This window comes from Phyllostomus discolor, chromosome 5, assembly GCF_004126475.2.
Source record: "Phyllostomus discolor isolate MPI-MPIP mPhyDis1 chromosome 5, mPhyDis1.pri.v3, whole genome shotgun sequence".
In the NCBI taxonomy this organism is placed as follows: domain Eukaryota; kingdom Metazoa; phylum Chordata; class Mammalia; order Chiroptera; family Phyllostomidae; genus Phyllostomus; species Phyllostomus discolor.
Window position 1 is genome coordinate 164,222,715 of NC_040907.2, and position 15,040 is coordinate 164,237,754.

A 15,040-nucleotide genomic window follows, 5' to 3' on the forward strand; every position below is an offset into this window, starting at 1 on the left:
CTCTTGAAAATTGTGCAGTAGGAAAGTAAAAAAACTATGTCAGAATTCGCTTTAGGTGTGATGCTGACAATTTGTTGCACTGAAACCAGATGGCCAAGGGGATATGGCACAGGGTGGAACCATGCCCGCTGCATGACCTTTGAAATACATATGAAGACAAAAAAGAACAAACCGTTGATTCATACAGCGTATCTGAATCTTAAATGGATCCTGGCGGGCTTCTGTGCTCCAGGTCCCAGAGGCTGAGTGCCAGGTGTCGGCCAGGCTGAGTTGAGTTTGGAAGCTCTGGGGGAGGGTCTGCTTCCAAGCTCCTTCATGTTGTGGGTGGAATTCAGTTCCTTTTAGTTGTAGGACTGAGGTGCCTGTTTTCCCATTGGCTGTCTGGCTGCGACCACTTCAGCTTCTAAAGAACATCACATTCTTTCCCTGACGTCCCCCTTCATCTCCAGCTGGTACTGTAGAGTCCCCCAAACTCAAAGGGCATCTCTCACCTTTTAATCTCTTCCTTCAAGTAGACTCCGATGCCTTGCAAGGGATCATCTGGTTGGGTTCATCCAGAATGATCTCCCCTTTTTTAAACTCAACTGTGCCACGCAAAATGCCTAATCATCAGAGGGAATATCCCATTGTATGTACTGGTCCCCGCCACACTCCGGAGGCGATCATTAGTGTTTGATTAAATAACTGAGTACTATAACCTAGCTTCATTTCCTCATAAGACTATCACTTCGTACAGTTTACTCATTTAAATGTATAGCAGCTCTGGATGGGTAGCTCAGTTGGTAGGACCATCATCCTGATATTCCAAGGTCGTGGGTTCGATTCCCAGCCAGGGCATATACAAGAAGCAAATGAATGCAAAAATAAGTGGAGCAACAAATCCATGATGTTCTCTGTGTTTCTCTCTCTCTCTTTCAAAATATCAATCAATTAAAAAATTTAAAGTGTATAATTCAGTGGTTTTTATTATATTCACAGAATTATGCAGCCAACACCACAGTGAATTTAAAAACATTTTTATCATCCCCAAAAGAAACCAGATACTTCTTAGCAGTCACTGAATGTTAAACTCCCACTTACCCTTGTCAGCCCCAGGCAACCACTAATCTTTCTATCTCTGTGGGTTTGCCTATTCTGGATATTTTATATAAATGGAATCATACAATTGTAGTCTTTTGTGACTAGCTTCTTTCCCTATGCATAACATTTTCATGGTTTATTCATGTCGTAGTATGTCACGGTAGACTTGTTAACAAGTAATTTTCCGTCCTAGGAGGATACCGCATTTTGCTTATCCATTCAGCACTTCATGGACATTAGGGCATTCCCGGTTTTTTGCGTTTTGCATAATGCCTCTGTGAACATCCCCGTACAAGTTTATGTGTGGACATGTTTTCAGTACTTGGGGATGGAATATCTGGGTTAAATGGGAACTTGGTTGGACCTTCTGAGGAGCTGCCGGGCCGGCTGAAAGCTGCTGCGTTGTCTTGCGTTCCCACCAGCAGTGCACGAGGGTTCTAGTTACTCCACAGCTTTGCCAGACGGTGAAGTGGTACCTCCTGTGGTTTTCGTTCGCCATTTCTTCTTGGCTGATGATGCTGAACATTTTTTGTACATGCTTTTGGCCACTTGTATGTCTTCTTCGGAGAAACATCTGTCCTATTCTTTGCCCATTGTCGAATTGTGGTATTTGTCTTTTTGTTATTGAACTGTAAGAATTCTTTATATATTCTGAATACAAATCCCAGATCAAAAATTGATTTGCAAATATTTCCTCCCATTCTGTGGGTTGTCTTTTCACTTTTTTGATAGTGTCGTTTGAGTCACAGAAGTTTTTAATGTTGTTGTTCTCCTATCTACTTTTTTTTTTGTTTGTTTCTTGTGCTACTGATGACATTCCTGTGAAACCATGCATAACATCAGATACCAAAGATTTATGCCTGTCTTTTCTTTTAAGGGTTTAATGGTTTTGCACTGGCCAGGTAGCTCAGTTGGTCAGTTAGAGCAATGCTCAGTTAGAGCATTGTCCTGATACACCAAGTTGTGGATTTGATCACATATGAGAAGAATGCATAAATAAGTGGACTGACAGACACATGTGTCTCTCTCTCTCTTTCTCTCTGTTTTTGTCTTCTTTCCTCCCTCTTTAAAATTTAAAAAATAAAAAAAGTTTAATAGTTTTAGCTTTTACAATTGAGGTTTTTGATCTGTTTTGATTGCCTTTTGTAGGTGTTGTCAGAAAGGGACTCCATTCTTTGACAAGCGTATCTAGGTGTCCGACACCATTCGATCAAAAGACTTTTCTTTCCTCAGTGAATTTATTTTTCACTTTGCATATTTTATTGTTCATCATTAGAAATTATATTTTACTCATTTGATATTTTCCATTTCTCTCTTTTTCTGTATTCTTGAGTATATGGATAATACTTTTAATAGCTGTTTTAAAAATCCTTCTCAGCTCATTCCATCTTCTGTGCCATTTCTTGATGTTTCTACTGATACATATCTTTTCTACTAATTATGGATCAGAATTTCCAGCTCAGTTACTTTGTATGGTATCCTAGGCATCGTGATTTTTGTAGTTTATTACTCAATTTTGTTGTATTTCTTTTAGTGTGTTGAACTTCATTCTGGCATGGAGTTATGTTATGTGGGATTTGTATGATCAATTTCAAAAACTTGTTTTTAAGGTTTGTCAGGACCCGTACGTAGCAGTCCTGAGTCCAGTGAGAATTTATTCCCACTAAGAGTGCCTTTTTGTGGGCTCTAGACAACGCCCTTTGGATTAGGAGATCTCTCCACCTTGGCCAGTGGGAATGCAGACTATTCCCAGTCCTCTGTGAGGTCCTGGCATTGCTTGACCTGCGGGTTTTCTGGTGGCTCCCTCTCCAGGTTCACGGAGTTTCGCACTGTGTTCAATTCAGTGTTCAGTCCAAGACTCGGTCCTATCTGCAGGCTGCTGTGCACACCTCTCTTCTGTAGTATTTTGTTCTGCAAGTGGCAGCCGCTGTGACCTCCCTGAACTTTGAGCTTTGTTTCCTCAACTGAGCTGTGACCTCCCTGAACTTTGAGCTTTGTTTCCTCAACTGAGTGAGACGTCTGGCCCTTATTTGGGTTTCCCTCTCTGGGTTGCATCCTCTAATCTCCTCCAGGTAGTCAGAGTTTGTTTGCCTTCTCTGGGAGTGCCATTCCTGAGCTGCCTGTGATATTCGAAAGTGGCTGCTTCACCCCTGTGCTTGTCACCACTAGAGGTCACTTATCCGAGTGGTTAATCCTTCCTGAGCAGCAGGGGAAGTCTTCTATCAGTGTGTTTTTATTTACCGTTAATCTCTTGAAAACAGCACATAGGTCTTGTGTATTTTTTGTTTGTTTGTTTTAAATCTAGTTTGCCAATCTCTGTCTTTTATCAGAGTGTGAAATCAATTAAGATTTAATACAATATTGGTATTATTAAGTCATGCCATTGTGGTATTTGTTTAAAATTTTTTTCTTTTTTTTTTCCCCTCTGTTCTTTGTTTCTCCTTTTGCCTTTTCTTGGATTAATTGAGTGTTTTTTAAGTCCATTTTTATCACTTTCATTGGATTTTTAGCTATACCTCTTTTGTGTTTTTTTTAGTGACTGCTGTAGTGATTGTAATAGTCATCTTTATCTTATCACAGTCTACCTTGAATCAGTATTATTCTACTTCATGTATAAGGTAAGAATATTACAACAGTGTAATTCTATTCGCTTCCTTCCTGTCCTTTGTGTAATTTTTGCCATATAATTTACTCTTTTATGTGTTATTAACCATACATTATTATTTTTGCTTTAAATAATTTTCTTACAAAATGATAAGAAAAAAATTTTTTAAAGATATTTTATTTATTTTTTTAGACAGAGAGGAAGGGAAGGAAAGAGGGAGAGAAACATCAATGTGTGGTTGCCTCTCACACACCCCGCACTGGGGACCTGGCCTACAACCCAGGCATGTGCCCTGATTGGGAATCAAACTGGTGACTCTTTGGTTTGAGGCCAGTGCTCAATCCATTGAGGCACAGAAGCCAGGGCAGAGAAAAATTCTTTTTATTTACCTATATATGGACCATTTCCTGTGATCACCATTTTTTTCCCTATAGATCTGAATTTCCTTCTGCTATAATATATCTTTAGCTTGTTGAACTTTACCTTAAATACAGTGTTGTTTTTTTTTTCCCACTGTGGCATTAAATTATTGCTTTCATATCTTTGAAAAAGGTTTTTATTGTGTATGTGTGTCTATATTTGACAGACTTTTTTTTACTGGAAATAGCATCCTAAGTTGACAGATACAGTTTTCAGTAATTTAAAGATGTAATTTTCTTTTCTTCTGGCTTCCTCCATTTCTCTTCAGAATTTCTGTTTGTTGTTTATCTTTTAAAAGCAGTATGTTCTTCTTCCTCCTTCGGACTTTTTAAAATAGATTTTTCTTTTCAGTTTTCGGATGTTAGTAATTTCAATATGATGTACCTAAGTATCAGTTTTGTCTTTTATACTCTGTGGCTTCATGTTTTTCATCATTTCTGTAAAGTTTTCTGCCATTGTCTCCTCAGCCTTGGCACTTGCTCCTGTGCCACTGTTTTCTGTTCCAGGAGTTCACTCCACTACTGTTCGGCTTTTTCACTGCGTCCCTAACTCTTCTGACTGGTGTTTCTATGTCTTCTTTCCTTGCATCTCCTTCGATCTGTAATCCAATGTACTCATTCTTTCTTTAGGTTTTTCTGATTTTCTCTTAAATCTGCATTTCAGTTGTTTATTAGTACTTAACATAACATCCAAGCTGACTGTAGTAAAGCAGTTTTATTCATGATTCTATATCATCTGGTTGTGCTAAATTCTGCTAATCACTTCTAGTTTCTTCTGGTTTTACGTTGTTGTTTGAGATAGAAAAGTTTTTTTTTTTTTATTTTGATGATGTCCAGTGTATCTGTTTTTTTTTTTCCTGTTGGTTGTTTGTGCTTTGGGTGTCAGATCTAAGAAGCTGTTACATAATCCAAAGGAATGAAGATTTACATCTATATTTTTCTTGTAACAATTTTATAATTTTAGCTCTTACTTTAAGTCTTCAGTCCATATTTAGTTTATTGCTATATATGGTGTGATGTATGTGTTCAAATTCATTCTTTTGCCTGTGCATATCAAGTTATTCCAGCACCATTTGCTGATAAAGCAGTTAATGTTACCCATTTAATGGTCTTGGCATCCTTGTTGAAAATCAGTTGAATTCAGATTTACGGGATTATTTCTGGACCTAATTCTATTCCAGTGAGCTATACTCTATTCTTATGCCAATACCACACTGGTTTGATTACTGTATCTTTGTAGTATGTTTTAAAACTGGGACATTTCAGTCATTCAGTGTTCCTCTTCTTTTTCAAGATTGTTTTGGCTAGTCTGAGTCCTTTGTGATTTAATATGAATTTTAGGATCCGCTTAGACAATAGGAATAACAATAGGAAATCATTCCTATTTTAAAAAGTCTGCTGGAATTTGATAGTGCATTAAATTTGTAGATCAATTGGAATGAATTGGTATCTTAATAATATCAAGATATTATTATGGTCTCTCAATCCATTAATACAGAATATCTTTCCATCAATTTATTTCAACAGTATTTTGTAGTTTTCAATGTACAAGTCATCCATTTCTTTGGTTAAATGTATTCCTAATTATTTAATTTTTTTCTGATGCTATTGTAGGTTGTATTGTTTTCTTAATTTTATTTTTGTATTGTTCATTGTAACTGTACAGAAAAAGAATAACACCGATTTCTCTCTAGTAATTGATCTTTTATCCTACATTTCTGAACTCATTGATTAGCTTAATTATTTATGGATTCCTTAAGAGTTTTATATATGTAAGATCATCTGCAAATAGAGTTAGTTTCATAGTTTCTTTTAAATCTGAATTCTTTCATTTCTTTTTCTTGCTTTATTGCCTCTGGTACAATGTTGAACAGAAGTGACAAGTTTTTTTACTTATTCCCGATATTAAAAGGAAAGCTTTCAGTTTTTCACCATTAAATATGATATTAGCTATGAATTTTTGGTGCATGCCTTTTATCAGATTGAGACAGTTCTTTTCTATTCCTAATATTGAGTATTTATCATTTATTGAGATGATCCTGTGGATTTTTCTCCCTTTGTTTCTCTATCAGTATGGTGTATTACCTGATTAATTTTCATATGTTTGAAGAACCTTGAATTCCTGGGATAAATTCCACTTAGTTATGGTATATAGCCCTTTTTATATGCTAATTGATTCAGTTTTCTAGTGTTCTGTCGAGGATTTTCACAGCTGTAATCAGAAAAGATATTAATCTGTCATCTTCTTTTCTTGTGATGACTTTGTCTTATTTTTTGTGTTAAGGTAATATTGGCTTCATAGAATGAGTTAAGTATCTCCTTTGCTTGATTGTTTTGGAAGTGTTTGTGAATAATCAGTGTTCATTCTTCTTTAATCATTTGATAGAATTCACTGTTTAAGCCATTTGATCTTGGGTTATACTTTCCTGACAACTTGTTGATTAGTAACTCAATCTCCTTATTGATATAACTTATTTATAGTTTCTATTTTATTCTTGAGTCAGTTTTGGTTGTTAGTGACTTTATAAGAATTTTCCCATTTTACCTAAATTATCTAGATTGTCATAGAGTTGTTTATAGTGTTTTTTTTTCAGTAATGCTTCCCCCTCACTCTTTGTCAGTAGTGCATCTTCTCTTTTATTCTTGATGTTAATAATTTGTGTCTTCTCTCTTTATTTATTTTTTTGGTAAGTATTTAAGGTTTTGTCAATTTCATTGATCATTACAAAGAACAAACTTTTGGCTTTATTGATATTTTATATTGTTTTTCTACTCTGCATTTCATCTATTTTCATACTAATATTTTTTTCTGTTTGCTTTAAGTTTAATGTTCTATATATCTGTTAGTTTCTTAAGGTGTAGAGTTAAGTTGATTTGAGACTTCTTTTTGTTTTTTGGTATAGGCTTGTACAACCATAAATTTCTTTCTGAGTAGTGTTTTTGCTTCATTCTGTAAATTTTTATGTTTTTATTTACCTGAAAGTAATTTTTAATTTCCCTCTGATTTTTTGGCCCACTGGTTATTTGGGAATGTGTTGTTTAATTTTAATATATTTGTGGTTTGCTAAGTTTTTTTTATGGGCAAATTACTGATTTCTAATTTAATTCAATTATGGTTAGAGAACATACTCTATATGACTTCAGTCCTTTTAAATTTATCAGTGTTTGTTTTATGACATAATATAAAGTGTATCCTTGATTTGGTTTATAGTGTTGTTTAAGTTTTATGTTCCCATGATGATTTTCTGTCTAGTTGTTCTATTCATTATTAAAAGTGTTGTATTGGAGTCTCCAACAGTTGATGTTAAATTGGATATTTTAATTTCTGACAGTGTTTGCTGCATGTATTTAGATGTTCTGTTATTAGGTATATATGTGTTTACAAATTTTGTGTCTTCTTGATGGGTTGCTTTTTTAATTATAAGATGTTTATCTCTAGTAACATTTTAAAAAGTCTATTTATCTGATATTTGTATAGCCATTCTAATATTCTGTTGGTTGCTATTTGAATAGTATATCTTTTTTCATCCATTAATTTTTCAATCTACTTGTATCTTGAGATTGATATGTTTCTTGTAGATATAACATACATAGCTCTTTGATTTTTATCCAGTCTCTGCCTTTTGATTGAATTGTTTCATCCATTCACATTTAATAGTATTATTTATATAGTTGAATCTATGTGTTACTTTTCATTTTTCCCCTATATGCCCATGATGTTTTGTTCCTCTGTTCTTCATTAGTTTTTTTATAGTAAGTGAATCTTTTCTTCTAACATAACATTTTGATTTATTTGGTGATTTTTTACTATATTTCTTGAGTTATTTTTCTGAATGGTTACTGTGGAGTTTACCATGTTACGTCTTATTAAAATATGCCTCAGATTAATACTAACTTCATTCTGGTTAGTATATAGAAAGAATCTAACTTATTCATATAGGTCTTTTCTGTTTTTTCCCCTTTTGTGGTATTGTTATACATATTATATGTCGCAAAATCAACAATAAGTTGTAGTTATTTATATAATTTTATGTCTTTTAAAAAATTTGAGAGAAGAAAGGAGGGCAAGTATGTATTTATAGCTTTTGGTATATTAATCTTTGTATTCACTGTTTCTAGTTTTCTTCATTTGTTCCTGTGGATCTAAATCACTATTTAGTAATGCCATATCATGTCTTGTTCCTGTGGATCTAAATTACTATGTAGTAATACCATGCCGTATCTTCATCTCAATATAGATTTTTCCACTATATTCTTTTTGTTGTTATTGGGAAGTATATTACATTTTTATATCTTAAATGCCCAGCTATACCATCATCTATGTTTTAAAATAAAATTTAAAAAATTATATAACAGAAGATAGAAGAAGAAATATCATTTTTACTTTTTTTTATAATGACAGAATTACTCTTACCAGTGTTCTCTTTTTGATTATATGGAGAGTAATTGCTCTCTGAGGTTATGTATTTTCATCTGGAAGAACTATTGTTAGAATTTTTATATAGTGGATTTGCTGCCAATGAATTCTCTTAACTTTTGTTTATCTGTTAATATCTTTATTTTACATTAATTTTTGAAAAGAGGTTTATTGGTTAGAAAATTTTTGGTTAATAGTTTTTCTTGGAGAGCTTTGAATTACTATCCTATTGCCTACTGGCCTCCATTGTTCCTGAGTGAAAGTCAGTTGTTAATCTTATTGGACTTCTTTATAAGTGAGAAGTCATATTTTGTCTTGCTGCTTTCAAGATTTTCTTTTTGCCTTTGGCTTTTATCATTTTTATTGTAATATGTCTATTGATCTCTTCATATTTATCATATTTAGAGTTTGTTAAGCTTCTTGGACATGTAAATTAACAATTTTTATCAACTTTGAGAAGTTTTAATGAATTATTTCTTCAAATTTAGCTTCCTTTTACCCCCTAACCTTCCAACATTCCCATTATGCATGTGGTGGTACACTTAACTGTGTCCCACATTTATCTGAATCTCTATTAATTTTTCTTCACTTTTTTCTCTCTGTACTTCAGTTTACATAATCTCTATTGATCTCTCTTCAAGGCTGCTAATTCATCTGTCAGTTCAAGTCTACCGTTGAATCTCTCTAGTGTATTTTTCATTATAGTTATCACACTTTTCTACTTCATAATTTTCATTACTTCTTTATTATAATTCCTATGTTTTGATATATACCTTTATTTTTAAGCATAGTTTAAAAATGGTTTGTTTTTAACTATTTTGAATATTTTTTATTGCCTTCTAATTTTCCTTTTACTCCCATTTTGGGGTGTAATTCTCCTTTTTATTTTCTCCTGACTCTCCTTTATGATGACTCATAAATTTTAATTTTGAATTGTTAGTTTTAGTTGTGTGTTTTATGTCAGGTGTGTTTGCAAACCAGAGACTGCAGGTCAGACCTAGTCCATTGCTTATCTGTCAGCAACGTTTTATAGGATTACAGCTATTATCAATTGTTTGCTTATTTTATATGATTGCTTTTGCCTGCAATGGCAAATGTGAGTAGTTGTAACATAGATTGTGTGGTCTACAAAGCCTGAAATAGTTATTGAGCTATTTACAGGAAAAAGTCTTCCAAGTCTCTATTCTGTAGTATACAAGGTCTGTCTAGAAAGTATCCAGCCAGGTAGTATGAAAAATAGAGACATTTGTTGAAGAAGATACAAGAAACATTATATGTAAGGCAATGACACCTCAGTCCCCTTCAAAGTAGGCACCTTGGGACCTCACACAGTTCTCCCAGTGTCTCTTCCAGTGTTCAAAACTCTCTGCAAAATCCTGTGTTAGAACTGCAGTCAGCTGCCCTGTCGCATTTTCCTGAATCTCATCAATGGTCTGAAATCTCTTCCCTTTCAAAGGGAATTTTAGTTTTGCGAAAAAAGAAGTCTTAGGGCACCAAATCTGGGCTATAGGGGGGCTGAGTCACCTGGGTGATTTGATATTTCATTAAAAACTCTGCACAAGACATGATGCATGAGTGGGCACATTATCATGATGAAGCTGCCAATCACCAGTTGCCCATAGCTATGGCTGTTTTCATTGTATTGCATCTCTCAACTGATGAACAGCATTGAAGTAGTACTCATTACTTGTTTGGCTTGGAGGAGTGTACTCATGATGGACAAACACCTGCCCAATTAAAAAACAGTTAACATGGTCTTCATCTTGCTGTGACTTTGCTGAACTCTCTTTGGGCATGGAGAACCAGGTGACTTCCATTGGGACAACTGGGCCTTTATTGCCAGATCATCCTGTAGACCCACAATTCATCTCTGGTTATGACCTTCTTGAGGAAATCTGATTTATTGGTAGCAGTATGAATCAAGTTAGCAACTGCAGCACGATGTTCCTTCTGCTCTGGTAGCAGAAGCTGCAGAACAAATTTTGCCATACCACATTGCATGCCAGGATCCTTTGTCAAAATCTCAGACACAGTTGTGTTTGGACTCCCCAGATCAGCTTCTAGTTCTCACACTGTCAGTTGCCGATCTTTGTTGATTGCAGCTCATGCACGTTCAACATTCTCAGGTGTTCTGCTTGTTGCAGACCTTCCAAAATGTGGGTCACTTTCAACAGATTCTCAACCATCTTGGGGCACTTGTGCTATGCTTTTATTTGCACTGCACTCATCTCATTGTCCCTGAAAGCCATCTGAATCATCCAAATAGTTTTTGTGGAGAAATATTTAAACTTAATGAAAAATCTGATGCAGATTTGTTGATCTGCTCTCTAGGTCATTTTGAGTATGACAGCCACACAGTACACATGCTCACTCAATGGCCTCTACCACCCACACTGACCAGTATAGTGACGTTATCATTGTTCACACACGTGTATTCCAGCCCACTCTCCTTGGCTGCCAGGTTACATTGATTTCGTGCAAACTGTTTTTGTTATATTAACAATGGCTCAGCTTTTTTGGGACAGACGTCGTATTTGTGTGACCTGAGTTGTGGAAGTATTTCAAGGGGCCATTTACAACTGCTTTTGTAAGGTGCATCTGGCTTTCCTTGCTTACAGAATATGCTTTACATTGTTTGATGTGAGGTTTCTCTACCATATGGACGATGTCAGTTTCCACCCAACATACATACTTGGAGCAGGTTTTAAGTTTTCACAAGTGATTTTATTCTTGTGTACACATACCTCAGTGTACTTAAGGTTCTCTTCTGCTTCTCTGGGTTTGTTATGTGTTCAGTGCTTTTCTCACAGATAGGGGCTACAACTGAAGGTTTCAAACATTATAAATATGGCTCAGCGTAGCTCCCTTGTGTGAGTAGGCCAGAGAGTATGTCTCCTGGGTCCTGTGTTCTGTAACTTGTCCTCTCCTTTTGCCATTGCTGCTGTGTTAATTACAGCTATGACAATGACCGCTCTTTTTTTTTCCCCCCTGGAAAATTAGCTTGCAGGTAAGTCTAAAATATATATATATATGCTTTCTCTGTGGTGTATTCACTACATGAAACTTTAGGCATCCTTGTATCACACTGTCTAGCAGGTGTATTGGAAGCATGCAGGTAACGTGCTTTGCTTCTTCATAGTCACGTGGCCCAGACCTGGCTTTGGAACTCACTTTGGGAAAGGCGGCTTTGAGTGACATTATACTAGGGGTCCTCTTTTCTTTTCCAGCGGTATTGAAGGTTACTACTTTCTAGTTCTATTTGTGGGGTTGTCACCATAACTAAATTCTTGTTGTTGCTGGCAAGTTTTCTTATTGTTTCAATGGAAATCTTTGAGGATTAGATGCAATTGCTAAATTGAGCCCTCTTATTCAGTAGTTAAAGCATATACACATGTAACCAGGAAGTTCATAAAACACCTAAAGCAACCCATCTCTTATTCTGATTTATTTCGGATAATGCTTTACATAGAGTGAGCACTCAATAAACTCTGTTTTTACACCACTGAGCTAACATTATTTAGTTCACTGTGCATTAGGTTTCACATAAATTTTTTATGAAAGAATGCCTTAAACTTTCAAGCATGTTAAAAAATTTAAGTTAACATTATTGGTTCTTATTTTAAAAGTAATATAAATTTATTGTAGGAAATTGATGGTACAGAAAAACTAAACTAAGGTAACCATTATTAACTTTTCCATAGGCATAGTTAAATATTTAAAAACAAAATTTGATTATCTAAACATAATGTTTTATCTTTATTTCACTTAATTTGTCACGAACATTTTCCTTTGTTATTAAATTTCCCCCATTTCATAATGTAATAAATGATAATAAAAGCTGAAAATTATAACTTTTCTCAATTTTATGAAAAGGATGGTAAAGATTATTTAACATTTTTCCATGACGATTCCATGTCATTTATATGCTATGTTACCATAGAGGTATGCCTCTGAAAATTTCTGTCAGATAAAGGTATTTGGTTTTCACTCTTATGTGGGTGTATTTCTTCACCCTTTGATGTTAACTGATATGGATGACCTTATGGTAGTCTCTTGGGATTTTCCTTTCATATCCGAAGTTTGCACATGTCTGTGGTATGGTATTTCATGTCCTTTGACTCATACATCCTGATTATGCATTTCTTTCTTCTACTGATTAGCTGTGTGGCTCTGGGTAGTTGCTTAGCACCCCCCCCCCCCCCCGGCTTCCTCATCTTAGAAATGGTCCTAAAATAGTACTCTCCATAGAGAATTGCTGAGATGATTAAATGATATAATTCATGTATTATATCATCTAGTATATTGTCTGGCAATGGGGTGGTATTTACAATATTTTAAGACTGATGCTGTATGTAAACTGACCAGAGTACATGCCTACCACAAACCATCAGAATCTCCTGAACATTGGCTTTTCTGGCTAGAGTGAGAGAGAGCTCAGTTAAATGCTATCTCAGTTGTAATAATGATGGAAAAGATTATGAAGGTGACAGTGAGGATGATGTTCGGACAAACAGTTACCAAACTAAGTCAGTATTATGCCCCAAATAAGCACTAAAGATGTAAAATTTCATATATGAACTTTCTCATAATCTGAGAATTGTTGGATGCTATTATAATATTAATATGAAAACATAATACACCTCATATTATGAAGACACAAAAATATCATGCTTAAATATCTGATTCTCTGTTAGTTCGCATTCACATAGAATTTCAATTAAGCCCTGAAGCTTCTCTTGCTCAAAGAAGATAAACATTTATGCAGATTAATTTAAAAGTAGTATTTTTATGAATTTTAACATATATTTTCTTGAAGTAAGGACCTATTGCCACACAATTTTCTATATTTACCAATCCTTTGTTATTATGTGTAAATATAATTTTAACCTTTTTCAAATCAAAGGTGAACTATTTAGTCTTTTATTTATATAATTTAATAGACATAATATTCACATGAATCTTTTAGGAATATGTTAAAACGTATCCCCTGCTTAGCTGTAACTTTTATGTTCCAATTTATCCTTAACCTGTGCATTTTATAGCATATAAAGCAGAATTTCTAAACAGAATTTATCGTATTTATTCTCCTGCACTGATAGTTTGAGCCACATATATTATACATGAAAACAACTTGGAAAACATCCTTAGGACTTTGCTACCGTGCCGATTATTAAAATAAATTCTTTGCCTTGATAGTAGTTACACTTGGTTTTATTGTACAGATATTAGTAACGTATTTTTCTGCTGTTTTCTTTAGCTTGCCAGTGTAACGGGCACAGCACTTGCATCCACAACGATGTGTGTGAGCAGTGCAGAAACCTCACCACGGGGAAGCAGTGTCAGGACTGCCTGCCTGGGTACTACGGGGACCCCACCAACGGGGGGCAGTGTACAGGTAATCGTTCTCCTGTTCTCCTCTGTGTGTGTGCGCGTGTGTGTGAGTGTGTGTGTGTGGCACTACAGAGAAAACTGACAAGGATACACCCGTGTGGAAAATATACTTTAAAAAGAGAAAGTTTTCCATTGTGTCAATAGTTTTGGAAGGTAATACATTAGAAACTATGTAAATGATAAAAATTCTGTGGTACACTAGCTTTAAAAATTGTACTTGTTTTTCAAAGATGAATTCATGTTTATTATAAAAAATTTATCAAATACCGATGAAGTTAAAAACGACCTATAATCTCACTGTTCAAAAGTAACCACTGCTGCTAGTTTGTTTTTTAATAGTAACATATCACTTTGAGTTTAGAAATAAAATAATTAAGGGTTTTTGTATGCCTTACATCAGGTAAGATTTTTTTTTTGTGACAGAGTGATAGTGCGGCATGAAGTTTAAGGGAATGGGTTTGGGATCAGTCCTGGGCTGAAACCCCAGCTCTCCCACCGTTTAAATATATGACTTTGGCTCATTAACCTGACGCCTCAGTGCCTCCTGGTCCTCATACGTGAAGGGAGATGATAGTACTCCGTTGGAGTGTTGTAAGGATCAAGTGAGATCATATGTAATTTAGGCACATGCAATAGGAATTGAAGTACATTAAAAGAACATTTAAGTTCTGCGACTATCTTCACATTTTTTTAAAGATTTTATTTATTTATTTTTAGAGAGGGAAGGGAGGGAGATAGAAAGAGAGAGAAACATCAATGTGCAGTTGCTGGGGGTTATGGCCTGCAACCCAGGCATGTGCCCTGACTGGGAATCGAACCTGGGACACTTTGGTTCCCAGCCCATGCTCAATCCACTGAGCTACGCCAGCCAGGGTTATCTTCACATTTTCATTCACTAAACCCTACTTTTCTCTATTTTTCTCTTCTGCTACTTCTTTTTTTCCTACTTTAAAAAAATTTGGTCTTTCCTTAAAGAATTTCCTGTTATGTTGTAATTTTGTGGTAATCTTTTTTATCCCTAGATTGGTCTTTGTCTCTTAGGTTATTTCTCTCCTTTTTCTAAATGGAGATTGCCTAGATAACTCCCACAGAGAGGTCTCAGATGTTGGCTGTGAAGTGATGAGGACT

At 35.0% G+C, this 15,040-nt stretch overlaps 1 protein-coding gene and 1 long non-coding RNA gene across 5 annotated transcripts in view; one reads left to right on the forward strand and one right to left on the reverse strand.

Moving 5' to 3' along the window:
• Nucleotides 1-15,040, forward strand: part of ATRNL1 (attractin like 1) — a 512,339-nt gene that overhangs the window by 132,854 nt on the left and 364,445 nt on the right. For all 4 annotated transcript variants that reach the window (XM_036027363.1, XM_028513523.2, XM_036027364.1 and 1 more), the window contains exon 19: nt 13,779-13,916. In XM_036027363.1, coding sequence (XP_035883256.1) covers nt 13,779-13,916 — 138 coding nt within the window. The remainder of the gene's footprint in view (nt 1-13,778; nt 13,917-15,040) is intronic.
• Nucleotides 2,513-3,571, reverse strand: LOC118500913. Its single transcript, XR_004903498.1, has 2 exons — nt 3,057-3,571; nt 2,513-3,014 (listed from the first exon to the last, which is right to left on the reverse strand). It is a non-coding gene; the product is annotated as an uncharacterized LOC118500913 (long non-coding RNA).